This window comes from Capra hircus, chromosome 10 (assembly GCF_001704415.2).
Source record: "Capra hircus breed San Clemente chromosome 10, ASM170441v1, whole genome shotgun sequence".
Taxonomy (NCBI): Eukaryota; Metazoa; Chordata; class Mammalia; order Artiodactyla; family Bovidae; genus Capra; species Capra hircus.
This window is the reverse complement of record NC_030817.1, coordinates 59,703,885-59,731,072: the sequence shown is the minus strand read 5'-3', so window position 1 is coordinate 59,731,072 and position 27,188 is coordinate 59,703,885. Positions and strand designations below refer to the sequence as shown.

Below are 27,188 nucleotides of genomic sequence, written 5' to 3'. Positions count from 1 at the left end.
TTCATAGTGATGCTCCCTAAGGCCCACTTGACTTCACATTCCAGGATGTCTGGCTCTAGGTGAGTGATCACACCATTGTGATTATCTGGGTCGTGAAGATCTTTTTTGCATAGTTCTTCTGTATATTCTTGCCACCTCTTCTTAATATCTTCTGCTTCTGTTAGGTCCATACCATTTCTGTCCTTTATTGAGCCCATCTTTGCATGAAATGTTCCCTTGGTATCTCTAATTTTCTTGACGAGATCTCTAGTCTTTCCCACTCTATTGTTTTCCTCTATTTCTTTGCACTGATCATTGAGGAAGGCTTTCTTATCTCTCTGTATGCAGGTCAGGAAGCAACAGTTAGAACTGGACATGGAACAACAGACTGGTTCCAAATAGGAAAAGGAGTACATCAAGGCTGTATATTGTCACTGTGCTTATTTCACTTATATGCAGAGAAACGCTGGGCTAGATGAAGCATAAGCTGGAATCAAGACTGCCGGGAGAAATATCAATAACCTTAGATATGCAGATGACATCACCCTTATGGCAGAAAGTGAAGAACTAAAAAGCCTCTTGATGAAAGTGAAAGAGGAGAGTGAAAAAGTTGGCTTAAAGCTCAACATTCAGAAAACGAAGATCATGGCATCCGGTCCCACCATTCATGGCAAATAGATGGAGAAACAGTGGAAACAGTGTCAGACTTTATTTTCTTGGGCTCCAAAATCACTGCAGATGGTGACTGCAGCCATGAAATAAAAAGACGCTTACTCTTTGGAAGAAAAGTTATGACCAACCTAGACAGCATGTTAAAAAGCTGAGACATCACTTTGTCAACAAAGGTCCGTCTAGTCAAGGCTATGGTTTTTCCAGTAGTTATGTATGGATGTGAGAGTTGGACTATGAAGAAAGGTGAGTGGCGAAGAATTGATGCTTTTGAACTGTGGTGTTGGAGAAGACTCTTGAGAGTCCCTTGGACTGCAAGGAGATCCAATCAGTCCATCCTACAGGAAATCAGTCCTGAATGTTCACTGAAAGGACTGATGTTGAAGCTGAAACTGCAATATTTTAGTCACCTGATGCAAAGAACTGACTCACTGGAAAAGACCCTGATACTGGGAAAGATTGAAGGTGGGAGGAGAAGGGGACGACAGAGGATGAGATGGTTGGATGGCATCATCGACTTGATGGACATGAGTCTGAATAAGCTCCAGGAGGTGGTGATGGACAGGGAAGCCTGGCGTGCTGCAGTCCCTGGGGTCGCAAAGAGTTGGACATGACTGAGCGACTGACCTGAACTGATAATGAAGTATATTCTACAGATTTCTAACCACAGGACTGACGCAATGAAAACAGCACTTAAGGACAATTAATCTTATGGCAGTAAATAGGACTGTAGGGTTTATTAAATGCAGGGGTCTGGTGACATTTAGTGACACAGGTCAGTAACTAGATAAACTGAAGACAGCTGATTTATTATGTCATTTTTACTTGGAAGTATTCTAATTCTGCACTCATTTAGAGGTGGAAATAGTTATAAGTCCATACATTTGTGAGACCTTGGTGTAAAAGAACTACATAGGTACTCATACAAATGGGAAATATCTTTGCTAGAATTAATCTCTTAAAGTGGGAGCCTAAGTCCCATCTCCTACATGACATGTATCCTGATGATCTCAGTAGAAGTGATTTTTGGAAACCATTCACATCTAGGGTCTGCCACTGAACTAGTGCTGTAACTCTCGTTACCTAACCTCTCTGTACCTATAAAATAGGGAATATGAACAGTATCTAACCTTACTCTGCCATGCCTTCCTCCAGGGGATCTTTCCAACCCAGGGATGGAACCCAGGTCTCCCACTTTACAGGTGGATTCTTTACCGTCTGAGCCACCAGGGAAGCCCAACCTTACTTTGAATGGTACTTAAAAACCCTACTATTCTACTTGCCTTCAATAAACTAATATTTGTAAAGTGCCTGGAACACAGACATCACAAGGGTTTGATATTATTCATAATTATATTCATTATGCCTTCAATGCTATAATAATAACAGTATCCTAAATGTATTTGGTACACAATAAATATTTAGTAAGTGAGCTAATTTTCTTAGATTTTCCTTAGTCCTGTGATTCAACACATATTAACTTAGAATTTTAAACATAATATTAAAAAAGAAGCTCCACATTTGTAGACTATGGAGAAGGCTTATTACCTTTAGAAAAGTTTAGTAAGCTTAGCGACCATATTTATAAATTACAAATAAGAGGACTGAAGTTGTGTAAACTCATGTTTGACTATTCCTTTGGCCACCGAGAATACAATAAACACAAAACTGGACATTTTTTTAAGGGAAAACATTGGCAATTTTGTTCTACCAGCACTAAAGGCACTAAACATGGCAATGTGGGTTCAGAGAGAAAATGCATAAAATGAATGTTGCAACAATTAAAATCTTTAGTGAGAATCACTGGAGATAATTTGAGAAATCTTACCTCATCTGATTTGAAGCTTTTACCCTGCATTCCATGTTTCCAAAAAGCCAATACACTGTCTTGAAGGCATACTAAAAAGGATAAGGGAGAACAGGACTAAAATAAGGCACAGAGCACTGCATTATACATTTTCCCCGACTGTTTTTAATCAATGATAATGTAAGGTTACTTGGTGCAAAATTCCACTGTCTAGACCATTAGTTCCCAACATTTTTGTGGCTAAGACATGCCAAAGCTCAAATAATGTATTGAGGCAGTGTCACAGAAGTTTTCTTAAGATATATTATAACAGGCATTTATTTAAAAATGGGCTTCTGATGAGTGGATATCAGCACATTAATTTTTCTTTCATATACTATCTTTTGTCTTATCAGTTCAGTTCAGTCGCTCAGTCATGTCCAACTCTTTGTGACCCCATGAATTTTGTCTTATGAGGGTAAATAAAATAATAAGAACATATAATTGCTTTTTTGCATAAAAGACCTGATTATTTAAATACTATCATATATTTAGAAGTAGCTATTAAGGAAGCATCTTTATTTATGCTCATGTTTTCCCTAATACAAAATTAATTTTCAAAAATAAACCTGTCTCAAAATTTAACTGCACATGAATATTTTTGACCTGTGAACCAGTTCTTATTGGAGGGGCTAGGCGCTCTCAGCTACAATACTCCCCAGTCTTGCCCCAGCCCCATCAGGCCTCTGGAGCCCCCTGGAACATTGCCCTGGGCTTGTGAGACCTGCTGCCCACAAGAGTGTTCACAGATCTGGGCCAAGCTTGTTCACCTTCTTGATGGTTTTGGATTCAGGAATGACCCACTTTAGGAGGGCCCAAAGTGTGGCCACCCCATGACATGCCATGTCCCCTCCTGCTCCTCATCCATCTCCCATGATTCCCTGAGGTGGCTGAAGGCTGAAGGGAAACCTGTTCTCCCTGTGCCTTGTCCGTTTCTGGGTCTTGCCTGGCGCCAAGCACAGGTCTGGACCCACTGAGGCACCCACATGGGGTCACTTCGTGGTTTACAAACAGAGTGGCAGGGGTCCCAGTTTGGGGGTGGGGGATAGCAGGGCCTCTGGTCCTTTCCTGGACAGAGGCTGGAGTGAGTGAGGGAATAAGAACGAAGGAAAGAACCAATTTAATTGTTGAAGAGTTAGCCATATGCCCTGTACCAGTAAAGGTGATGAGAGAAAGTGATTGAAATTTATTACACCTCTTACTGAATACCGACTCTGTAAAAAGTTAATGTAAAAATATTCTGGGGACATAATTTAGCTCAATAAACATAATTTTACAGTGACAAATTATACAAATTTCACTAACCATGAAATGAAAAAACAGGTACTGGCTTTATTTTTAAAAGGTGACTTAAAAAGGACTCTTTTTCCCCCATGAGGATCCTTGGAATTATTCCAAGATTCACTGGAAAGAAGAGATTGTAGCCTAGGAGGAACAAACTTTTGCATAACAACTAAAATTTCCCAAAACGTTTGGCACATATGAGAAAGTTGAGGTACAAGTGTGTTTCAGTTAAAATTAAAAGAATCTAAAGATCTATATGTTGGAATCTCTATTGAAAATATTAAATCTTAGGAATTAGTATGCAATATCCAGAATACAAAGGAGTGAAAGAAGAAACTATTTCCAAAATTCCTTTTGTCATAGCATCTACAGAAAGTTTAGGTTTTCCGCTTAAGAAGATTAAAATTTCCCATCATAAGAAAATTATTTATATGTGAGATGTTTACCCAGAGGGATAAAATATACTTTGAGATAGGGCAAAACTGCATTTGAGAAACCATTAAAATATTAAAAACAAACAAAATTTTCTAAATAGTGAGAAACATGTTTTTAAAAGTTATATACATTTAACTTTAAAATACACATTTTTTATGGCCTAAATAAAAATCAATTTTGATTAACTGTTTTTGACTTATGGTAGAACCATATTATAGACTATTCAAAATGTTCCCACCTACAGTATTTTTTCATAAGTCCTATTATTGCTGAGGAAAATAGTTACTGACATTAATCAGTGAGGATGCAGAAAATAATAAAATTTTAAAAATCATAACATCAATGATATTACAGAGTTAAACACTCATTGACAAGGAAGTAAATTCAAATGGCATAGCAGTATTTTCCAGATTCTGTAGGAAACTAGCTATTATATTTAAATAGACCTAAAAGCAAAACCACCAACACACACCAACCAGAATCTTACATGGCAAAGAATTTTAACACTGTTAATCACATCACACAAATACCTTCATGATTTGGAAAGTACTAGAAGAAGTATAATTCAATTGATGCAGCAAAGGGAACAATATTTTCATGTTTTAAATATTCAAGAAACAACAATAAAAGATTATAACGGTCTAGACCTGCACTGTCTAATATGATAGGAACAAGCCACATGTGGCTATTTACATCAAATTTTAAATTAATTAAAATTTAAAAAATTAAAATGTAGCACCATCCATGTTTTAAATGCTTAACAAGCATGATTAATGACTATTGTATTTACGAACACAGAGAACATTCCTATATCAAAGAAATTTCTATGAGACAGTGCTGGTGTAGGTAATTGTTAAGAACAGAAGGAACAAAAAACCAAGCTCTCCAAATGCATTATTTTAAAAAGGAGACTTACCTACAGATTCAATGCGAAAATCAAAACTTAGCTCAGAGGCCAGTTTCTTACTTGATTTTAGTTTTCCTTGTAGATTTACAATTTTTACAAATTCTTAAAAAGAAAAAACAAGTCAAGACTGGAAATACAAATTTGTTAAAACAAATGTAACTTGATATATGGATTTTACATGGATATACATGAGCTTTTACCTTTACCTTACCTTAATAAAGTTAAATTATTTATTTCCTTTGCTTCAAGCATGCTCAATGAAAAACTGTCCTTGATACGTTCTATACAAGTAAGGCCTCCTTTGTAAATGGCAGTTCTGTTACTATTTTTTTTAACATAGTTATTAAACACATTCTGATTTTTTTTTTAAGTGCAGTGTTTCTTTAATAGTGGTTAACTTGGTGCCTAAATATTCAGCAATATGAGTTGATTTGTTTCCCCTTACAAATTATATAACATATAAGTAATATAGCAGTATTCTTAACTTTAGTCTCTGACTAACATTCTACAGAAGTACAAGGGACAAAAAGATAGTACTCTCGAGTCAATTTATCAGTAAGCTGTGGGATACACAGTATATGTGAATAATTCTATTTCTCTTTCGTCCATTTGTTTTTTAATTTAACCATTTTAGCTCTGACTTGAAAGATATTTTCTCTCTGCAATACTCTGTCATTTGTCTATCATGATTTGTGATTATAGGCCTATCTCTATGGCTGCTTGGTAAAACTGCTTTATAATCTATAGTTGACAAATAATTTTTTCTGCTCCCTTAAGAGAAAAAAAACCAACTGAAGAAAGTCAACTTCCCATTTACCAAGAATAGCTGGGAAATGGAAGGCTTAGTTAATCAAAGGTTTAAAATTTTTTTGACAAAATCCATAAATGAACAAAATGAAAACTAAGTACGATTTATTATCCTTGGATAGCTCAGAAGGTATTTAGGGGTTTAATGTTAAAGGTTAAACATTATTACAATTAAATTCTGATCATCTTTTTATCTGATTAATCAGTAACGAGCTTTCTACTTGTTTTGAGTAAAAAAGAATTCACTGAATTCACTTAAAAGTAACCAAAAAACACTCCAATCTTATCAGTACTCAAAGAAGCAAAAATACTTAAGGGATAATGGGCAAAGGAAACACTGTGGGATTTGGTTTACTTATCTATAATATTAGATGATCTTTATGAGTCTATAAGGCAAATCCAAAAGGGAATGCTTTAGAAAAGAGAAATTAAGACAAAAATACGGCAAATTCAGCAGTGGAACAATTTAAAAAATAACCCTAAGCATCAAAGAGAAGCTTTAATAATTTTCAAATACTGGGAAAAAAAAATAATTTTCAAATACTGGAATGAATCAAATCACAGAGAATACTGCCAACTTTCAAATATAATTCCAAGTCTGGGAGAATTTCACTTGCAGGATTCATTGCATTCAAGTAAAGCAGATTTTAGGAATTAGAGTGCTTTGTTCGAAAAACTGAAAAAACCTGTTAAAGTTTTTCTGTTTCTTCACTGCATATATAGCACAACATACATCTATCAATAACATCTCTCCCTACATTAAAAGAATTACAACTACAGGTAAAGATCTCAAATCTATTTGTAAATTAGAATATTACAGACAGGATTCTAAAAGTTTATGTTATATAAGTGATCATATTAGTATAATCTATTTTTTCATTAATTACAGTGATTTATGAAAAAACTCTCAGAATAGTTTATACAGAATTTTACCCCAAGGTTATGGCAAACTGTTCTAATATCATTGTCCCTTGGTATCCATGGGGGATTGGTTCCTGTATCCCTCAAGGAGATCGAAATCCATGGATGCTCAAGTCCCTTATATAAAATGGCCTAGTGTTTGCATATAACCTATACATATCCCTCCACAGAGTTTAACATTTTAGAATAGTTTTATTGAAATATAGCTGACTTACAATATTGTGTGCGTTTCAGGTGTACAGCACACCAATTCAGTTATATGTATGTGTATATGCTCACTTCGGTCATGTCCAGCTCTTTGTGACCCTATGGACTGCAGCCCACCAGGCGCCTCTGTCCATGGGAGTTTCAAGGCAAGAATACCGGAGTGGGTTGCCATACCCTCCTCCAGGGGATTTTCCTGACCCAGGGATTGAACTGGCATTTCCTTCCTCTCCTTCATTGCAGGCAGATTCTTTACCACTGAGCTATGGGGGAAGCCCACGTATGTGTGTGGGGGTATATATGTATCTTTTCAGATTCTTTTCCCTTACAGGTTATACATACTATTGAGTTATAGTTCCCTGTGCTAAGTCATCTATGTTCCTAGATTACTTATAATACATTAACACAATATAAAAGCTGTATAAATAGTTGTCAGGCCCTCAGCAAATTCAGGTTTGTTTTTTTGAGCTTTCTGGAATTTTTTTCTGAATATTTTCAATCCATGGTTGATTGAATAAAGGATGTAGAACCCATGGATACAGAGGGTCAACTGTACAATGTTTCCAAGTAGGCCAAACAAAATAAAGAAAAGGGTCACAGAGGACAGCACTGACAAACAGATCAATTAATTACTAAATATGTAAATAATTTACATTTTTCATCAATAAAACATGGCTACTTAAGGTGGAAAGTCAAAATCTACTCTACTGATTCTATCAGAATCTTGTTCATGAAAAGGTATGTTATATCAAGTAGAATACTTGGAATAAACTTTAAAATAGTACTTACTGTCCAAACACACTAAAACAGTATCTCTCTCCAACTGTGTTACGTGAATGGAATCTAACTGTTGGTTGCCTTGAGGGGAAAAGGAAAATAAGGTTACAGTTATATAATGTGCTTTAAAAATTAAAACTTAGAAAAGAAACACAAATTCTGATTTTTTTCTGTGATTTTAAACTAGCCTTTGAAGTTTAACACAAAAATTATATTTTGTAATTGTCTTCTCAAAAAAAATGTATGTAAGTCAATTTAAAAAACAAAGTCTTAAGCAAGGATAACTGAGAAAGGCTCAATATTATATTTAATTAATACTTCGGCTGGTTCCAGAAAGGTATATTACAAAAATAAAATGAAGCAAATGGTAAATACGGGGAAGGAAGTAAGATGCATGTTATACAGTGATTAGATTTTGCTCTGCATTTTATAGTAGCCAATGAAAAGATAAAAACAAGGTCAGGTGGGTCACAGTGTCTCTGAGATTTAAAAAAAAAAAGTCAGTAATTCAGAAAAAGCAAAAGTATTAATGAAACTATGATCAGAGAGCAATTTTTCTAGTTACTGGGGTGTGAGTGTAGGTTGGAGTTCCTTTATTAACAGGACACCAGTTGACATAATGAACAATACTGTTAACAGCATCTTTGCAGGAAGCAACTTTCACTACTTGGCTGATAAACATCTGCTAAGATAAGTGATGACATTTTTGCAAAACATTTTGGTAAAACTATTTTAGCCACTCAGATTGCATGAATGGTCTAGGTGAAACCATGCAAAGATTTTAGATTATTTAGAGCAGTCATTCTTAACTACATCTTTTGGGAAAACCCATAGATACTCTCCCTTAAAAACTGCACATCTGAGAATAAACACAAAATCTTACACATTATTTTGGGGTATTTGTGGACCTTCCAAAATCCATATATAGTGAAGAATCCAGATGTAAAGAATTGGTAAAGTGTTGTTTCTCAGGCAATATTCCAAAAAAAAAAATAGCTTTTCTATTAACATACAGTTTTTGTGTGCTGATGATAATTACTAAGCACCATCCTTGGAGAAAAGGATACTGCAACAATTAATCAAAATAAGACTAAGAGAGTCTTGGAGTAGGAGTTCATTTTAATTGTTAAAACTGCTGTCAAGTCAAGGTATGGTCTCAGCAATCAACATAGCTGGGAGATAGATTAGCAATCATTTGTGAAAATGGAGAAACCTAATAAGGACAATCTCAGCTTTAGGGTGATTTGAATGTATACCCTCAGAGTTCTGGCTCTCCTCGGGAAGTAATTTTGGGTCTGCCATAATTTTAGCCTAGATTGTGTTATAAGTGGATAGAACAGTATACCTCTGGCATTAAAAAGCAAACAACAACCCCTGAACCTCATCCCTGCAAATTCACAAAAGGACTCATTGAATGCCCAGCCTTAAACAATGTAACCGCCTAATACAATATACAGAAGAAAGTGGTTTGCAAACTTACATTAGATAATCTTACGAAATGACTTTCTCTACACTATTATTATATATGAACAACTTATAAACAAGTTGAGGCTGTCTGCCAAACATGATCTTGGTTTTAAAATGAACGGACCTATAACCCTTCTTTTTAGCAGTAACTATCTAATAGGAACACATTTCTATTTGGCTTGCTTATATTTCATGATAATAAAACAATGCCATTTGGACCTTCCTGTTAGCTATACCATGAGGGTATGCATCTAACTCAACCAAAAGCATTAACAAATTAGAAAGAAAAATGAGTGCAGGGGGCAGGGTAGGGGGAGAAAAGTGGAGGATAGGGGGAGGGTAAAGAATATACTCCTATTTTATTCTACTGGAAATTAGGATCTGGTGCACAAAAACAGTGATAATAGTACAAGGCATGCTGGAACTGGCTTGTACTGGACTGATAAATTTTTACCAATTTTACAAGTCAGATGACATATAAGTTGGTATTTTGAAATAGGCTGTGCTGAGAGCATTTATACCACAGAAACAGGCAACTGCTATAAACGAGGCTTCTCTGCAGCCCAAGAGTCTGTTGTTAAACATTTACTAGGACACCAATAGGTCATACTGATTCTTATTCTGAAAGTGACATTAGTGCAGTTCTACATTAACTTCAATAGCTGGGATGTATAAAGAGTTCTTGTAATTTAGCCTAAAGATGATCAAAAGCCAAAGCTATTTAATAAGAACTTATGATAACTTATAACAGACTTCTTCTCAAGGTGATAAAGAAAAGGGGGTCAGTAATGAAATAGTTATAACTAAAGCTTGCTTGACTTCATATGTAAAAATGACTTGATAAACCTGGGGTGACAATACACAAGTACAATAAAAACAGTGAATGGGCAAAATGAAGACCTTCATTTTACTAATTTTTAACATAAATTCTTGACTGATTTGTTCCAATTTTAAAGTTTGAAAATAAACTTCCCAATCTTTTCAGAGCTTTCACTGAGACATGTTTGATAAAATTCTAGGCTAACAAACCATTCTCAGAAAATGCAAGAGATATAATATTTAAATGGTAATGCTTGGAGGCCACACATGAGAAGCTTCTATTAAGTCTGAAAAGTACTAGAACTCAATGATTTTAGGAAGTGTAGGGGGAAAAATTGATTAAAAAAAAAGTGAATTTCTTTGCTTGAGAAGATAAAATCTGAAAACTATCTTACAAAACTTACTTAGTAAGTCCAAATATTAACTGACAACAACTAAGACTTTTAAATGCTGGGAATCATTAAAATTTTTCTTGGTAAAGTACTTTGTATGTATCAAATTGCCTCTGGCAAACAGAGATCATAAACTATATGTACATGATCCTCTGTGCTTACTTGGGAAACTCTACTAGAAAGCTCATGCAGGTTGAACCTGTTCTGCTTCTTCGATAGACAAAAGCATTAATACTTTAACATAAAGTAAAAAACACTTACCAGCACCAATTTCTGTAAACCACGAGGATGCAGAGTTCAAATTGATTGTCTCAAACTGAACTACCTGATTTAATTCGGTGCCTTTGCTAATAGCTACACAGACCATAGGATATTCCTGTTCTGGTATTACCAGCATTTCAAAAACATTCAAAGGACTTGGCAAAGGAAAATCAAAGTGCTGCAAGAAAAAAGGAGCATAATTTAGAAACAATCTCCTCATTCATTCTGTTGCTGAATAAATTCAACAGAAAGGCTTTCATTTTCTTGATTGATCTGATTCTAAGAAATGACTCCCTCTTACTGGCACAAAAACAGACATACAGATCAATGGAACAGAATAAAGAGCCTAGAAATAAATCTACAGACCTATGGTCAACTAATCTACGACAAAGCAGCATTATGAATGTGGGACAGGCTCATGTAAATCAATGAGGTTAGAACACTCCCCCTTACCATACATAAAAATAAACTCAAAATAGCTTAAAGACTCACAAAATTGTAGCAATGTTTTCTTAGATCAGTCTCCTAAGTCAAATAAATAAATAAAGCCAAAAATAACAAATAGGACCTAATCGAACTTAAAAGCTTTTGCATAGGAAAGGAACCATAAAATAAAACAAAAAACAAAATGTACAGAATGGGAGAAAATATTTGTAAATAATATGACCAACAAGGGCTTAATTTCCAAAGTACATAATTCCGTTCATACAACTTGAATATCAAGAAAAGAAAAAACCCAATCAAAAAATGGGCAGAAGACCTAAATAGACATTTTCTCAAAGAAGACATACAGATGGCTAGTAGGCAAATGAAAAGATGTCCAACATTGCTAGTTATTAGAGAAATACATATCAAAACTACAACGAGGTACCACCTCACACCAATCGTAATGGCCTCTATTAAAATGTCTAGAAATAATAAATGCTGGGGAAGGTTTGGAGGAAAGAGAACACTCCTACACTACTGGTAGGAATGTAATTTGGTGCAGTCACTATGGAGAATAGTATGGAGGTTCCTTAAAAAACAGAAAAGAGCTTCCATATGATCCTGCAATCCTACTCCCGGGAATACCCTGGAAAAGATGAAACTAATTTGAAAAGATAGACGCACCCCAGCATTCACAGCAGCACTATTTATAACAGCCAAGACATGGGAACAATCCAAGTGCACATCAACAGATGATGGCATAAGACGTGCTGTATATATTCAACGGACTATTATTCAGCCATAAAAAGAACGAAACATTGCCACTGCAGCAACATGGATGAACCTAGACAATATCATGCTTAGTGAAGTAAGTCAGACAAATAATACATGATATCACTTATATGTGGAATCTAAAAAACAATACAAATGAATCTATATACAAAATAGAAACAGACATAAAAAACAAAGGGGGTGGGGAATGGATAAATAAGAAGTACAGAATCTACATACACAAACTACTATACATAAAATACATAAGCAATAAGGATTTATTGTATAACATAGGAAACTATATTTAATACCTTTAATAATCTATCATGAAAAAAATCTGAAAAAAGAAATATACAACTGAACACTTTGCTCTATACCTGAAACACAATATCATATAATACTTCAATTAAAAAAAATTACATCTAAATGATCATGATAAGGATCAGTTTTCCATAAACATATATTTTAGAGAATTGGCCACATTTTTCTTTATGAATGTGTTATTTCTGGAAATCTATTAACATAAAATAAAGATGAAATCTTTAAAGTCTTAAGAACACAAAAGCCCTTAAACCAAATAAATACCTATAAACATGATCCTGGCTGTTAGCAATGGGATTCTACAATTTTAGGTTCAATTATACATTCGTGTTTTCTAAAGAAGAAAATGTAAACAAATTAATATATACCTTTATCAACATGAATTTCTGCATTGGCTCATACCACTGAAGTAAAACAATTCCAGACTGTAAAGCTCCGCAGAGGTATTTATGTCCCGTGTAAGGGTTTCTGACTGGAAAGAAACAAAACAGACACACCCAGAACACTGAATATTTTTATATGAAAACATAAAGTTTAGCTAAAACCAATTAGTGAATTATACTCACCCAAAAGCTAACTCAGTTTTCTTTATAAAGGCAGTGCTGATACATTGTTGTTGCTCAGTTGCTAAGTCATGACCGATTCTTTGCAACTCCATGGTCTGGCAACATTGGATAGTCTTGGGATGGGGAATAATCAGGCCATAAAGACCAATCATGCAATTTAGCGTAGGGGCTTTGGGTCATGCAGCATCACTTGAACTCCAGAGGGGCTGGATACTGAGGTCAGCCACGTGGGCAGTCGAGCATGTGTATGTGATAGAGCCCTAGTAAAACCTCTGAACACTGAGGTTGTTGAGTAAGCTTACCTAGCTAGCTAGCAATGCTGTGTATTATCACAGGTCCCTGCCTGAAAAGTAACACTATCCATATTCCATGGAGGACAACAGAAGCTCTACATCTTGTATCTTTCCTGGACTCTGCCCTACACACATCTTCCTTTAGCTGATTTTAATCTATATCCTTTCCCTGTAACAAACCAAAGCCAAGCGTATAACCACTTTCAGCGAATTCTGAGTCATACCAGTGAAATTCTGACCATGAAGGTTACAATTGGTAAACTTGTAATTGGTAACAGAAGTGAGAGTGGTCTTGTATGGCTGCTCCCCCTAACTTCAGAGTTGGGCAGAGTCCTGAAATAATAATGTTCATAAAGCACTACTCAGTAACTGTTAATGGTAAGTGCTAACTGAAAGCTAGGATATTAGCAGAGAGAGAGCCTTAGGGACTGTGGTTAAAAAAATCTGAGGAACATTGTGCTATGAGAAAGCATCAGGTCAAGGCTACTATCTTCACGTGCTTTTGTGCCATGTCCCACTATACATTCCTGAGCTTCAATGGTCCCTTAACTCCTTATTTAAAACAAATATAAAGCTTTCCTTCCTTTATTTAATACTTTAAGAACTTTACAGATAATTTTAAAGATGTTAAAAGTTCTAACCATTCAGTTTGAGAAATAGTATTTACTCACCTATGCAACATTTGTGGCAGCCCTTTGTATCAGGAATCTTTGTGGTTAAAGCGAACTTTCTGTAAACACAGGACAATATAAATGTACTCTACTACAGTGGTTCTCAAACAGTGAGTGATCTGTGAATCAGTTCCATCAGAATTAGTCAAGGAGCTTTAAAAAAAAAACATCTTAAACTATGACTCCAAACTATATGATAGTATAGGTCTGAGGTGGGGCCTGGGAATTTATATCATAAAACTTCTATGGATGATGGTCATGGACAGTCAAGTTACAAAGCACTTATCTTTTGAACTCTATATGACATTTACTTTAATGTAAACTACCTTTCAAAATTAAGACAAAGGAAGTTTTTCAGTGTGCAAGAAGATTGGTTGCTTTAAAAATAGACACTAATTTCCCTCACTCCCAGCAGAATCAAAATATTTAGTACCTTGGTAGTATGCGATCTGGAAACCTATGAGTCTGAATATGGGCAGCTAGTCCTGGTTTTTTGGCTTGTTCAAACAAAGCAATAAGATTATGAGAGTAGAGTTGAAAGGTTTTTCCTAAAAAAGAGAAACATGTTATTTTTATTAGAATTACTTAAAACAGAGAAATACAATTTTCAAGCAAAAGAAATAATAATTACCTTCTAAAATGATGAATCCAGACATGTTCAAAAAGCCAAGCAAAATAGAAAAACATAAACAAAAATACATAGTTAGTACTACTTTGAAAGCTAATAAGTAAAATAAGTTTTAGGAAAGTAACAGATAATTGTGTTTCCCAATACATAAATTAGATATATTCTGACTAATAAGTGATCTGGACAGGATATATGTAAACCTTAATGAAGTGAACATAGAAAAAGAAATTGTTAAACATTTTTGCAAAATAGGCTGAGTCACAATGATGCACATGTGATTATTTCAGTACAAAACGGAAAACTATATAATCACTACATTATCTTTCTGAGCTACTCCTAATTAGGAATAATCTACCACATAGCCTTGGATTAAAGCTGATTGTGAAAGAAGTGTTAGATAACACTGAAATACTAAGAAAAGTAAAGCAAACTAATACTATATGCCATAGGATATAACAGGGCTACAAGTATGTACTATCATTATTCAGGATAACTAGACTATGATTTCTATATAATCAAAACCACATATTTAATCCACATTAAAAGGGGAAGATATGGTAAATATCTGACTCCTTACTATATATGACATGGTACTATAGCAGCCCCAAATAGTATCTATCATTTTACTATGAGAAAACATGAAAAAGAGTGACTTTATACTCACAAAATTTTCTGTATCTTTTCAAAATGCAGCATTCTGCCTAACAGTATACCACCCTTCCTTTCTCTAGTCCGCCTTTATAGATAAGCAGCTAACCTTTATACCTAAGCAGCTAACACGTGTACATGTATGTACACTCATGCACAGAAATGCAGACTCTTAAACAGAACATTTTCTCTTATTGAGCAACGCTACCTATCTTCATTCAGTTCCACAGGTCATTTTAAGTAGAATTTGGAAAGAACCAATTTATAGGCTAGCTTTTTCCTGCCTTTCTATAGTTATTTTATAAATATATAAAATGTACTCTGTGTGGCTTTTAAGCTTATTCACACAGACAAGTATATAAAAGCGGTTGGAGGAAAGTGACTCTATATGAATACAAATCAGAATTGTTAATTCAAATAGAATTAGGTTTATTTTCATAATATAATATGATATTTTAATATTTTATTAGATAAAAGTAAAAAAAAAATTGGGGACTCAAAATCAAAGAGAATAACTGTCATTTGAGGACCCTAGTTTTTAAAAAGACATTTGTGGACAATCAAATAATATGCTCTTTGTAAAAACTCATCAGCTCAAATACACAAATTCCTGAAGAGTCTCTACTAGGTGATGGTTAGTATAAGAGTTTAAGTTATATACACTCACACACACATACTTAAAATTATGAAAATGCCATATCTTAAATTAGCCACAATTCATAATGAGTTAAAACTGTATCAGCACTGATGTTTTAAAGCATGAGTAGCTGAAAGGTATACTTAATAACAAAAAGTCTGACAGTATAGTAAATAATAGCTGGGATGTAATCATCAGAGTATCAAACAAAACAAAACAAAATTAAGGAATGTTAAAATAACTTTAGTTATTCAAAGCGGAGAAAGGGATGAGTGCTATTTTAATAGATGACAGCATCAGGATTAAGGAAAGAGAGAAATAATTAACTATCTTGTACAGTGGTCCCATCACAAGTACTGTTCCAGGATCCCCATGCAGATACCAAAATCTGAGGTTGCTGAAGTCCCTCATATAAAATGATGTCATGCAGCACTTGCATATAACCTATGCACACCCTTCCATATACTTTAAATTATCTCTAGATTATGTATAATACCTAATACAATGTAAATGTTATATAAATAGTGACCTAGTGCCTGGCAAATTTCAAGTTTTGTTTCTTTTTGGAATTTTCCAGAATTTAAAAAAAAACTTCTATCTGCAGTTGGTTGAAGCTGTACATGCAGATAGAGGGAGCCAACTATGATCTGCTATCAGAATGAAAGCACGTAGCGAACCTCTAGGTAGCCACTTAAATCCAAAATGTAATAAAATTGTTTTTGGCAGGTAACTATTGGGGGAAAAAAAAAGCCTAAAACAACACCCATCTATCCCCAACAAAACAAAAAAAGAAAAGCACAAGCAGCAAAATTGGAATAGGCAGCTCCAAAACCCTTATGATTATTTTTAAGACTTTATAAAGTTTTGGTCCAAGTTGGCTAATAAATGTGTGGTCCAGAATTCTACCAGCGAACATCTCTTAAGTCTTCACAGTTAACTAAGTACTTGTTATATCTCACTTAATCCTCACAGCAATCTTGTGAGGTTGTAAATGTTACTATCCTCCTCATATTACAATTAAGAAAACTGAGAGCAGCAACATGGATGTATTTAGAGATGATCACACTAAGTGCAGTAAGTCAGAAAGAGAAAGACAAATACCATATGAATCACTTATATATGGAATTTAATGTGAGACAAAGAACCTGTCTACGAAACAGAAACAGACTCACAGAAGTAGAGAACAGATTTACTGGTTGTCAACAGGGAGGGGCAGTGGGGAAGGATGGACTGGGAGTTTGGGCTTAGCAGATGTAAACTATTACATACAGAATATATAAACAACAAGGTCCTACTGTATATAGCACAGGCAACTATGTTCAATATCCTGTGATAAACCATAAAGGAAAAAAGCATGAAAAAGAATATATATATGGAAAACTGAAATACTTAATAGTACAGCAGAAATCAATATATCGTAAATCAACTATACTTCAATTAAAAAAATTTGAACAGATATAATTTATGAAAAAAAAAGAAAAAAGAAACCTAAGGCCGAGAGACAAGAGACGGTGACTGGCTCAAGATTAAAGAGAAGGAAGCAGCTGGATTCTCTGCTTTCCGTCAACTGCTGATTCTCAGTGGAAGGCAGGGATGGTGGCAGGAACAGAGACTGTGAAATAGATGGCCTCAGGGAACAATCACTGTCATGTTTTCCAACTGTGTAGTTCTTAGGCACGTGTGGGAAGTACAGCTTTAACTGACAACAGGGTTTCTTCCTATTCTACACCAGTCAAAAAACACCTATAAGCCTCAAGGTCAACTATACTAGATTATAATTACCCTAAATAACAACATTTTAAAATATATATTAAATATATATTAAATAATATATATTAAAATTACATTTCTCTGCTTGTCCATGGTTTATTTATCATATTATTTTCATCATATACATACCTGACAATGACATTAAAGTATTGTTGATAACATAGAGCCAAGTACACTTTCGTGGAAATAACTATTAAGAGAAAAGTAGATAATTAAAACTCTCTAATTTCATTCCCTTACCCCTCAACCTCCAAATTTCAACAGCCTGAAAGAGTAGAGAAATAACTATTTCTATCTTTTAGTAAATTATTACAACCTTACAGAAAAAAATCTTCATACATGAACATATAAAGAGTATAATTTCACCACTTTAAATATTTAAATCATAAAAATTAAAACTGGGGCCCATATAAATTGACCTAAAATTAAGACATTTCCTTTATTCAATTAGTCCAAGCTAATTTTTTGAGTTAAAACTCCTAAATTACCTGTTCCATCGTTGCCTCATGTAGTTCATTGAGATTCAATGTATAAATACCATCTTCAGTTCCGAAAATAATGTACTGATCTAAAATAGTTGAGATAAATCACCAGAATTTACTAACATTTTCTGAAATCATTCATTAAAATAATGGCCTTATATTTTAATGGTATTAAGAATTAGCCACCCACCCATCCAAAGAAAAATTATTTTGTAAAACCCATGCTACCTTCTTTAATTCTTTTCCCAATTCTTCATTTTTTAAAAAGTAGATATATCGTTACTAACTCTGCTTTATCTTACTACAAAATTTTTTAAAACGAAATTTTCATTACATGTCATCTTATTCAAACACAGTGAATAAATGAGAAAGAAGTAAAACTGTTAACAGATGTCAATGGATTGTCAATGGATACTAAAACTAGTTAGTGAAAGCTTGATGAGCAAGAGGATATTTATCAAGTCTCAATGTATCTCCACGCTAGCTACCTATCAATTACTTTGGGAATTAATATTTGGGAATTAAGCAGTTACTTAGAAAGGGAAAAACAGGAACTTGACAGAAGAGAAGGCTAGTGAGCTCCACCTTAACCAACTGGTCAATGTTAATGTCACTAGCACTTGGACAAGTCGATACCTAGTGCCTCCTGATATGATGAACTGAGAAGAGCACAAAAACACTTCTGTGATATTCCTTCCCCAGATACATAACTTGATCTACACATGAGGACTCATCGGACAGACCCAAGTTAAGGGACATTCTACAAAATAAGCAGCCTCAAAATATGGCATGATCAGGTGAGACAGAAAAGTTGAGCAACTTTCAGACTAAAGGAGACTAAAGGCATGACAGGCAAATCCAACACGTTAACTTGAACTAGAGGGAGAGGAAAATGAAAGACACTCCAGGGATAATTAAAAAAACTTACATATGGACTGTGGATTAAAAAACAGTATTATATCAGTGACAAAGTTTCTGATCTTTATAATAGTACTGTGATTATATAAGAGATGATTCTTGCTTCTAGGAAATACAAAGTGAAGTGATAAGGGAGGAGCAACTCACCCTTCAAGTGATTCAGAAAAAAAAAATGCACATACAGATAGAAAACAGTAAAACAAATGTGGCAAAAGAATGAACACACACACTACTATATATAAAATGGATAACCAACAAGGATCCACTGAGTAGCACAGCAAACTCTACTCAATATTCTGTGATAATCTATATAGGAAAGTGCCTAAAAAGGAATGAATATATGTATGTGTGTAAATGAATCACTTTTCTGTACACCTGAAACTAACACAATATTGTAAATCAACTATACTTAAATAAAAATAATAAATAGTATGGTTTTGGTGAGGGTGTTAAAAAAAAAGAAACTCTTGAAGATTCTGGGTATATCAGAGTTTGTTGTACTATTTTTCTAGCTTTTCTGTAAGTGTAAACTTCTAGAAAAATAAAAAGTTACAAATATTTAAAAAAAATTTGCTTCCTGTTAACATTTTCTGTTATACTTTCTAATGATGGCACATAAAGCAAGATAGTTACACAACCTGTCTTTACGACTGGGTTGAAGTAGAAACAAACGTTTCCAGAACAACTTCCACTGCCTAATCTCTGCTAATTCCCAGACAACCAGGTTGGCTCCTTTCTTCTTTGCAACAAGGTGCGTATTATGATCACACTTAATTTAAGTATATTTTCCAAGTCACACAGTAATGACAGCTAGGGAACTCAACCCATATATATTTGATTCCAAATTTTCCCCACTGTGTTATGCTTCCTCACTTTAAAATCACATAGCCTAAATTTTTAAGAGTAAATTTTACTTTATCATTTTAGACTTTCAAAAACATTATAATAATACAACAAATTCTTGAATATACTTCATGCAGGTTCCACAAATGTCAACATTTGCTATTTTTGTTTTTATCCTTGTTTCTCTCTGCACACACATTTCCCCCTCTTTCCTGAATTAAGTTATAAGCCTGATACCCCTTTATTCCTAAGTATTTGTGTGCATTTCTTAAAAAAAAAAGGTCTTACATAACTACAGAAAAATGATCAAAATTAGGATATATCAAAATCAGGGAATTAGGATATTCAGCATACTGAAACAATATATTATCTAATATCTTTAACTCTGAGATCATCAATTGGCCCAGTACTGTCTTTGTAAATAAAAGAAAAATACTAAATTATGGTTGCAATCAGTTGTGACGTCTCTTTCATCTCTTTTAATCAGGAATTGTTTTTGTATGCTCTAAAATTCTAATGCTTTTAAACCAAAACTGTTTACCTATTTAGGTTGTTACACTAAATAATAAGACCTATACTATTTGGTCTCTAGGTTGTATTTTTTAAAGTAAAAAGCCCTCAGTTCAGTGATCATAAAGATCCTTTCCAATAATAAATACTTTGTTAGAGAGGTATATAAAAGTTTCAGAAACGTTACCTTTTGTATCAGGATGTATCCAAGATGTTGCACAATTAATTTTCAAAGGGCAGCCATCAAAAACTTTGGAAAAACATGCTCCCATCTTATTTAAAAAGAAAGAAATGTTGACTTATTTGATTAGATAATTTTTATATTCTTAGAAAAAAGCTGAAGATTATTATGAAATGCTAAACTGACTCTTATTTGCATATACTTATGGTCTCCTTACAAAACAAAATTCATATTTTGATATATTAACTCCTTCTATCAAGAGAGTTTCATACTTGTTCCTTGAGTAATCCTCTATTTTAGAGCAAAAATATCAGATTTACCAAAACATCTACATATGTCAATGATACATTCTAGGTACCTAAGTCACAAATTATCTTTACAACTAAGATTTAATAATGCAAAACAATGACTTTATTGAGTAACATAACAGTTATATTTGCAGTTTACCTTCATAATAGTGATGAGATAAAAAGACTAATATTTAAGCTTAACTTTTACTGTATAAAAAGAGACAATTTAAAAGGCACCCATTCTTATGACTGGCTGAACTACATTACAGAGAGGATCTACTGAAAGGCCAGAGAACAGAAACTTCAGTGTTCCTTTCCACTGTTCATAGTTCAATGTAAAAATGACTTCAGACATTGAAAGATATTTAACCCACATAATGAAGAGGATACAGTACTATTAATATCATCACATTAAAGTGAAATTGGCCTTTGTAGGCTAATTGAAGAACTCAACTCTCCATATTTACAAAAATGGAAATTCACCCAACTCTAACTAACTGACTCAAATAAGGGTACATGATTGGATTCACGGTATATTCAAATACATCTGACGCCTCAGTACTTTATGAATCCTTCCTTTCAACACCTTAAGATACTTGACAGCAAATAAACAATCTTCAGCTTCTAAAGGAAAATTGACAAATGGTTCAAATAAAAATATTCCTTACCAGTACTTTTGGGGTTGGTGGAAGGCCATTGATTACTGGTTTCTGTGGGAAAAAGAATTTGTAATACTGTAAGACCTCTTCAAGCCTTAAAAAAAAAACTTTATACATTTAGAAGTCCAGTTATTCCAAGTCTTGAATTAAACAGACTATGCTCCTTATATGATACAGTATTAGTTACAACTAATCACCAAATGCCTGTTATACATACAGGGAAATCCCGCTTGTCCTTTTTTCGTGGTAACTGTGGTGCTTGAGCTGATCCTTCTGTGTTTTCACTAATCAATTTTGAAATACCATCTCCATTTCCTAAAGAGAATCACAGTTAACAGTTGAATGACTATACAAATAAGTTTTCCTTGAAAAATAATTTCCCTCCCCCCCCCAGTACTTGTTTTCCATTTGGGTGATCCTTCATTAGGAAATATTCTCTATTTTCAGATGAGTTAAAGTATTTTTGGTGCCTTTCTCTAGATCCTGCAGCGGTAGCACTGCAACTATAGCAGTGGTCTTAATGCATGAAAACAGCAAATGCCTTGCCATACTGTGATAAAAGTGAAACATGACCTACTAATGCAGATATTCAAGGCCTTCAGAGTTTAACTTCACTCTACCTTTTTAAGTTCTATTTCCCCGTTCACACCCTTAAAAGCTCACACTTCTATATATGAGGCTGTTCTTCCAACACAAGCTAGATTTTCCTGCTTCAGTGCATTTGTTCATTCTTTCTTGTTCTCTAAGAAAATCTGTAAGCACTGGTTCCAACTATTAAAGGCTCACCAAGGGCCTACCTCCTCTCTACCCTATCCCTATCTCCCTCAGAGAGCTCTGGTGTTCTGTTACATACAGTTACTTATTGTAGGAGACACTTAAAATGTCTTGTCTGATTTTATGTGCGCATGGATATAACTTTTGCTATACATCATGAACTTCTGGAGGGCAGGGTCATCCATTCATCTTTCTAGATCCTATAATATTTAGTAAGGGATCAAATTAGGGATTGGATTGGATTGAATCTATTCATAGTCCATCCATATGGAATTTTAAAGAACTTTCACAAAGTTTTAAACAGTAATAAGACTGACTAAAAAAAAAAAAAGACAGCCTTTAAAATTTGAACAAAATGGCTTTCTTTTCAGTTTTCACTTTGATTTATTTACCGAGATCACAGTATCTAGCTGTATGCACTCCAGGGCTGCTGATACTGCTAGCCATACCAATAGAGGAAGTCTCGGCTACAGGACCACAACTGGGGCTACTCTGTCTTCTGAGAACTTGGGGAGCTCTGTTCTCTGAATCAGGACAACGTTTTACAGTTGATGACTTTTCTTCATCTGGGAGGTTGTCTTCAGGGTAACTGTTTATCCTTGGCTAGTTGATAATAAGACATAAAAGTACTTTAATAAATCTGGACATAAAACATTAACACTGTTATTATGTATCAAAGACTTTAGGGAGAGAAAATATGCCCTTTTATCTTTCTCCTACATAGTTCAATTCACTGGGCCAAGTAAGTAAGGTAAGTAAGAGCTTAGTTACTGTCTCAAAACAACTATGAACTTGCCATGTGACTTTTAATAGCCCTAGCCCCAAACTGACGTTTTTATAACCAATAAAATCATATACACAATCCATGAAATATTTAATAACTAGAAACAAGCAAGGAAAATGACTTAATGAAGTGTGACTCTAGTGAAATGTTCAACTGTAGTAATAAATGAGCACTGTAAACAATGAACTCCTCTCCTTTCAACGTGGTCAAGCATTTTCTTAAATGACTAATAATCTATCTTTGCCTTTTTCTAATAGCTATGAAGATACTGTATTTATCATGAAATATTTTAAAATATATTTTTACATCTTCATAATATGCTTTTGAAGAAAACTATATCTAAAATATATTTAAGAGAATTGTGAACAAATTCAATAAAGTTACTTTTAAAATTTATTATTTAAACAAGGGTTTATTGCTGAAAATCTTTAAGTTGCTTACCTTAGGAGGTAGGGGAGGTGGTATTGCACGTTTTGAGGTTGATCTAACACAAAGAGAAAAATGCAATTTAGATGGTTTTAAGTGGTCATAACATAAAACAGAGAGAGCATTAAATCTGCATTAAAATCTGCTTCTATTCAAGGAATAAAAAAAACAACTGGATCACGGCACAGAGTAACTTTAAAACCTACAGGAAGACCTAAGATCTCATTCTGTCAAACTGTATTATTATGACTATAAAATAGAGATTTTATAATGTGAACACAGTCTTTTTTACTTTGTGGTTATGCTTTGCTACATTTAATATATAATAAAAACTAAATTAAACTCAATTAAAAAAAGATTCAGAATTTTAGAGCTGGAATCCACAGCGAATCATACATTCAAATAGCTCTATCATCAAACCCTTCATTACTCCAAGTAGGGTCCAGAGATCAGCAACATTAGTAACACAGAGAAACTTTTTCTCTGGCCACATCATGCAGCTTACAGGATCTCAGTTCCCCAACCAGGCATTGAACTCAGCAGTAAAAGCATTGAGGCCTAATCCCTAGACCACCAGGGAATTCCCAAGGAAACTTTTATAAATGTACCCCCTAGACCTACTTAAATCAGATTCTGCATTTTACCAAAATTTCCAGGTGATCCTCCAGGCATACCAAAATTTGAGAGTCACTGATCTAGCCCACTGGTTTCACACATTTATCCACAGTCATTGCAATCAATTGGGAAGCTTTGAGGATTCTTAGATTCCACTTCCAAAGACTATATTCCATAGCAAGGGTTGGCAAACTTTTTCTATAAAGGGTTAGTCAATAAATATTTTAGGCTCTACGAATCATATAGTGGTCACAATCACTGAGCTCTAATGTTGTAAACATGAAAGCAGCCATGGATAAACTTATGAGCATGGCTGTGTTCCAACTAACCTTCATTTATGAACACTGAAATTTAAATTTCATATAATTTTCATGTGTAACAAAATTACTTTGCCTTTTGATTTTTTTCAACCATTAAAAAATGTAAATATCATTTTATTTTGTGGGATGCACAAAAAATAGGATCAGATTTGGCTTACAGGCCATACTTTACCAACCCCAGACCTGAAATCCTAATGTGGGGGTCCTGGAATCTGTACTTCCACGAGAGCTTTCTAGGCATTGCAATGCACTAACAGGTTTGGAACAACTCACTCAGGTCAGCCCCATCACTTAATCATTGAGGAAAGACATGTCTAGAATATGAAGAAATCACACTGCAGGATGGAACTGGGGCTTTCTGATGTCTACTATGGTACTTTTTCCCACATCATCATGCAGCTCATCTTTTAGTATACCAACATTACACGTACTGTATTTTTATTTAGAGAATAAAGCCCTAAAACCTTAATGATCAACACATGTTGCCTTCGGGTAATTAAAAAAAGTCAGAAGCTTTTTACTGACAAGAGACATAGTACAACTTTTATAAGAATAAAAATTAAAATTTATTAGAATAAATCACTCACCACCAAATGTTGTTCTTATACAATCAAGTAAAATAATGTTAGCAAAACAACTTACTTGCCAGTATTTGCACCATCAACAAAAGGATTCCACCGTAACAGAAAATTCGGGTCTGATGATACTCCCTATGAGGGTAAAACAGAGTTTAAACATATTTTTCACAGAACTAGAACAAATAATTTCAAGATTTGTATGGAAATACAAAAAACCTCGAATTGCCAAAGCAATCTTGAGAAAGAAGAATGGAACTGGAGGAATCAACTTGCCTGACTTCAGGCTCTACTACAAAGCCACAGTCATCAAAACAGTATGGTACTGGCACAAAGACAGACATGTAGATCAATGGAACAAAACAGAAAGCCCAGAGATAAATCCACACACATATGGACACCTTATCTTTGACAAAGGAGGCAAGAATATACAATGGAGTAAAGACAATCTCTTTAACAAGTGGTGCTGGGAAAACTGGTCAACCACTTGTAAAAGAATGAAACTAGATCACTTTCTAACACCCCACACAAAAATAAACTCAAAATGGATTAAAGATCTAAATGTAAGACCAGAAACTATAAAACTCCTAGAGGAGAACATAGGCAAAACACTCTCAGACATAAATCACAGCAGGATCCTCTATGATCCACCTCCCAGAATTCTGGAAATAAAAGCAAAAATAAACAAATGGGATCTAATTAAAATTAAAAGCTTCTGCACAACAAAGGAAAATATAAGCAAGGTGAAAAGACAGCCTTCTGAATGGGAGAAAATAATAGCAAATGAAGCAACTGACAAACAACTAATCTCAAAAATATACAAGCAACTTATGCAGCTCAATTCCAGAAAAATAAACGACCCAATCAAAAATGGGCCAAAGAATTAAATAGACATTTCTCCAAAGAAGACATACGGATGGCTAACAAACACATGAAAAGATGCTCAACATCACTCATTATTAGAGAAATGCAAATCAAAACCACAATGAGGTACCACTTCACACCAGTCAGAATGGCTGCCATCCAAAAATCTGCAAGCAATAAATGCTGGAGAGGGTGTGGAGAAAAGGGAACCCTCCTACACTGTTGGTGGGAATGCAAACTAGTACAGCCACTATGGAGAACAGTGTGGAGATTCCTTAAAAAATTGCAAATACAACTACCTTATGACCCAGCAATCCCACTGCTGGGCATACACACCGAGGAAACCAGAATTGAAAGAGACACATGTACCCCAATGTTCATCGCAGCACTGTTTATAATAGCCAGGACATGGAAACAACCTAGATGTCCATCAGCATATGAATGGATAAGAAAGCTGTGGTACATATATACAATGGAGTATTACTCAGCTGTTAAAAAGAATTCATTTGAATCAGTTCTGATGAGATGGATGAAACTGGAGCCGATTATACAGAGTGAAGCAAGCCAGAAAGAAAAACACCAATACAGTATACTAACACATATATATGGAATTTAGAAAGATGGCAATGACGACCCTGTATGCAAGACAGCAAAAGAGACACAGATGTGTATAGTGGACTTTTGGACTCAGAGGGAGAGGGTGGGATGATTTGGGAGAATGGCATTCTAACATGTATACTATCATGTAAGAATCGAATCGCCAGTCTATGTCTGACGCAGGATACAGCATGCTTGGGGCTGGCGCGTGGGGATGACCCAGAGAGATGTTATGGGGAGGGAGGTGGGAGGGGGGTTCATGTTTGGGAACGCATGTAAGAATTAAAGATTTTAAAATTAAAAAAAAAAAGAAAGAAAGAAAGAAAAAATTTATATGTAAAGACCAGAAAAAAAATAAATAAATAAAAGAACTAATATAATGTTACAAGAATTACATCTCAATTAAAAATTTAACAAACAAACAAACAAAAAAACATGTTACCTTATAATAGGTATTAGTCACTTTATTTGATTCAAAAAAATACTGTTTGTCATGATTATTAATCATCTTGGCTTTCAACTGTGTAGTCTCTGGCTACAGTTGCTGTCACTTGACATATTTATGCCAATAACTCATTATTAGTTGACTTAAATGTAAGAAAGATTAGAAACACAGCTTAAAATGTGACAAGCCCTCTTTACCAATATGCTAGTACATTCCAAAGCAAAACAGAAAAATGTTAACTTTGAATTATGTGCATCACTACTACATTAGCATGGAGAACTAAGTACTATTTTAGTCAATTATCTTCAATTTATTGGTGCCATATTTTTTTCTGACTACCATGAAAACTGAGTTTATTGTCCAGCAATATATACAGTAGGAAGAGCACCACCTCCAAATGTAAGAA

General features: G+C 34.3%; 1 protein-coding gene across 3 annotated transcripts in view; it reads right to left on the bottom strand.

Annotated features, from left to right (window-relative positions):
• MAP4K5 (mitogen-activated protein kinase kinase kinase kinase 5) overlaps positions 1-27,188 on the bottom strand; it is a 116,775-nt gene that overhangs the window by 6,257 nt on the left and 83,330 nt on the right. For 2 of the 3 annotated variants that reach the window (XM_018054363.1, XM_018054362.1), the window contains exons 16-31: positions 24,944-25,011; positions 23,382-23,424; positions 22,606-22,759; positions 21,600-21,697; positions 21,392-21,433; positions 20,440-20,524; positions 17,988-18,067; positions 17,629-17,689; positions 14,448-14,450; positions 14,250-14,364; positions 13,817-13,875; positions 12,655-12,758; positions 10,769-10,946; positions 7,842-7,910; positions 5,130-5,222; positions 2,477-2,547 (exon numbers count right to left, since the gene is read on the bottom strand). In XM_018054363.1, the coding sequence (XP_017909852.1) occupies positions 2,477-2,547; positions 5,130-5,222; positions 7,842-7,910; positions 10,769-10,946; positions 12,655-12,758; positions 13,817-13,875; positions 14,250-14,364; positions 14,448-14,450; positions 17,629-17,689; positions 17,988-18,067; positions 20,440-20,524; positions 21,392-21,433; positions 21,600-21,697; positions 22,606-22,759; positions 23,382-23,424; positions 24,944-25,011 (1,323 nt within the window). Of the gene's footprint in view, positions 1-2,476; positions 2,548-5,129; positions 5,223-7,841; positions 7,911-10,768; positions 10,947-12,654; positions 12,759-13,816; positions 13,876-14,249; positions 14,365-14,447; positions 14,451-17,628; positions 17,690-17,987; positions 18,068-20,439; positions 20,525-21,391; positions 21,434-21,599; positions 21,698-22,548; positions 22,760-23,381; positions 23,425-24,943; positions 25,012-27,188 lie in introns of all 3 variants that reach the window. The other variant, XM_018054361.1, reaches the window with a different exon arrangement.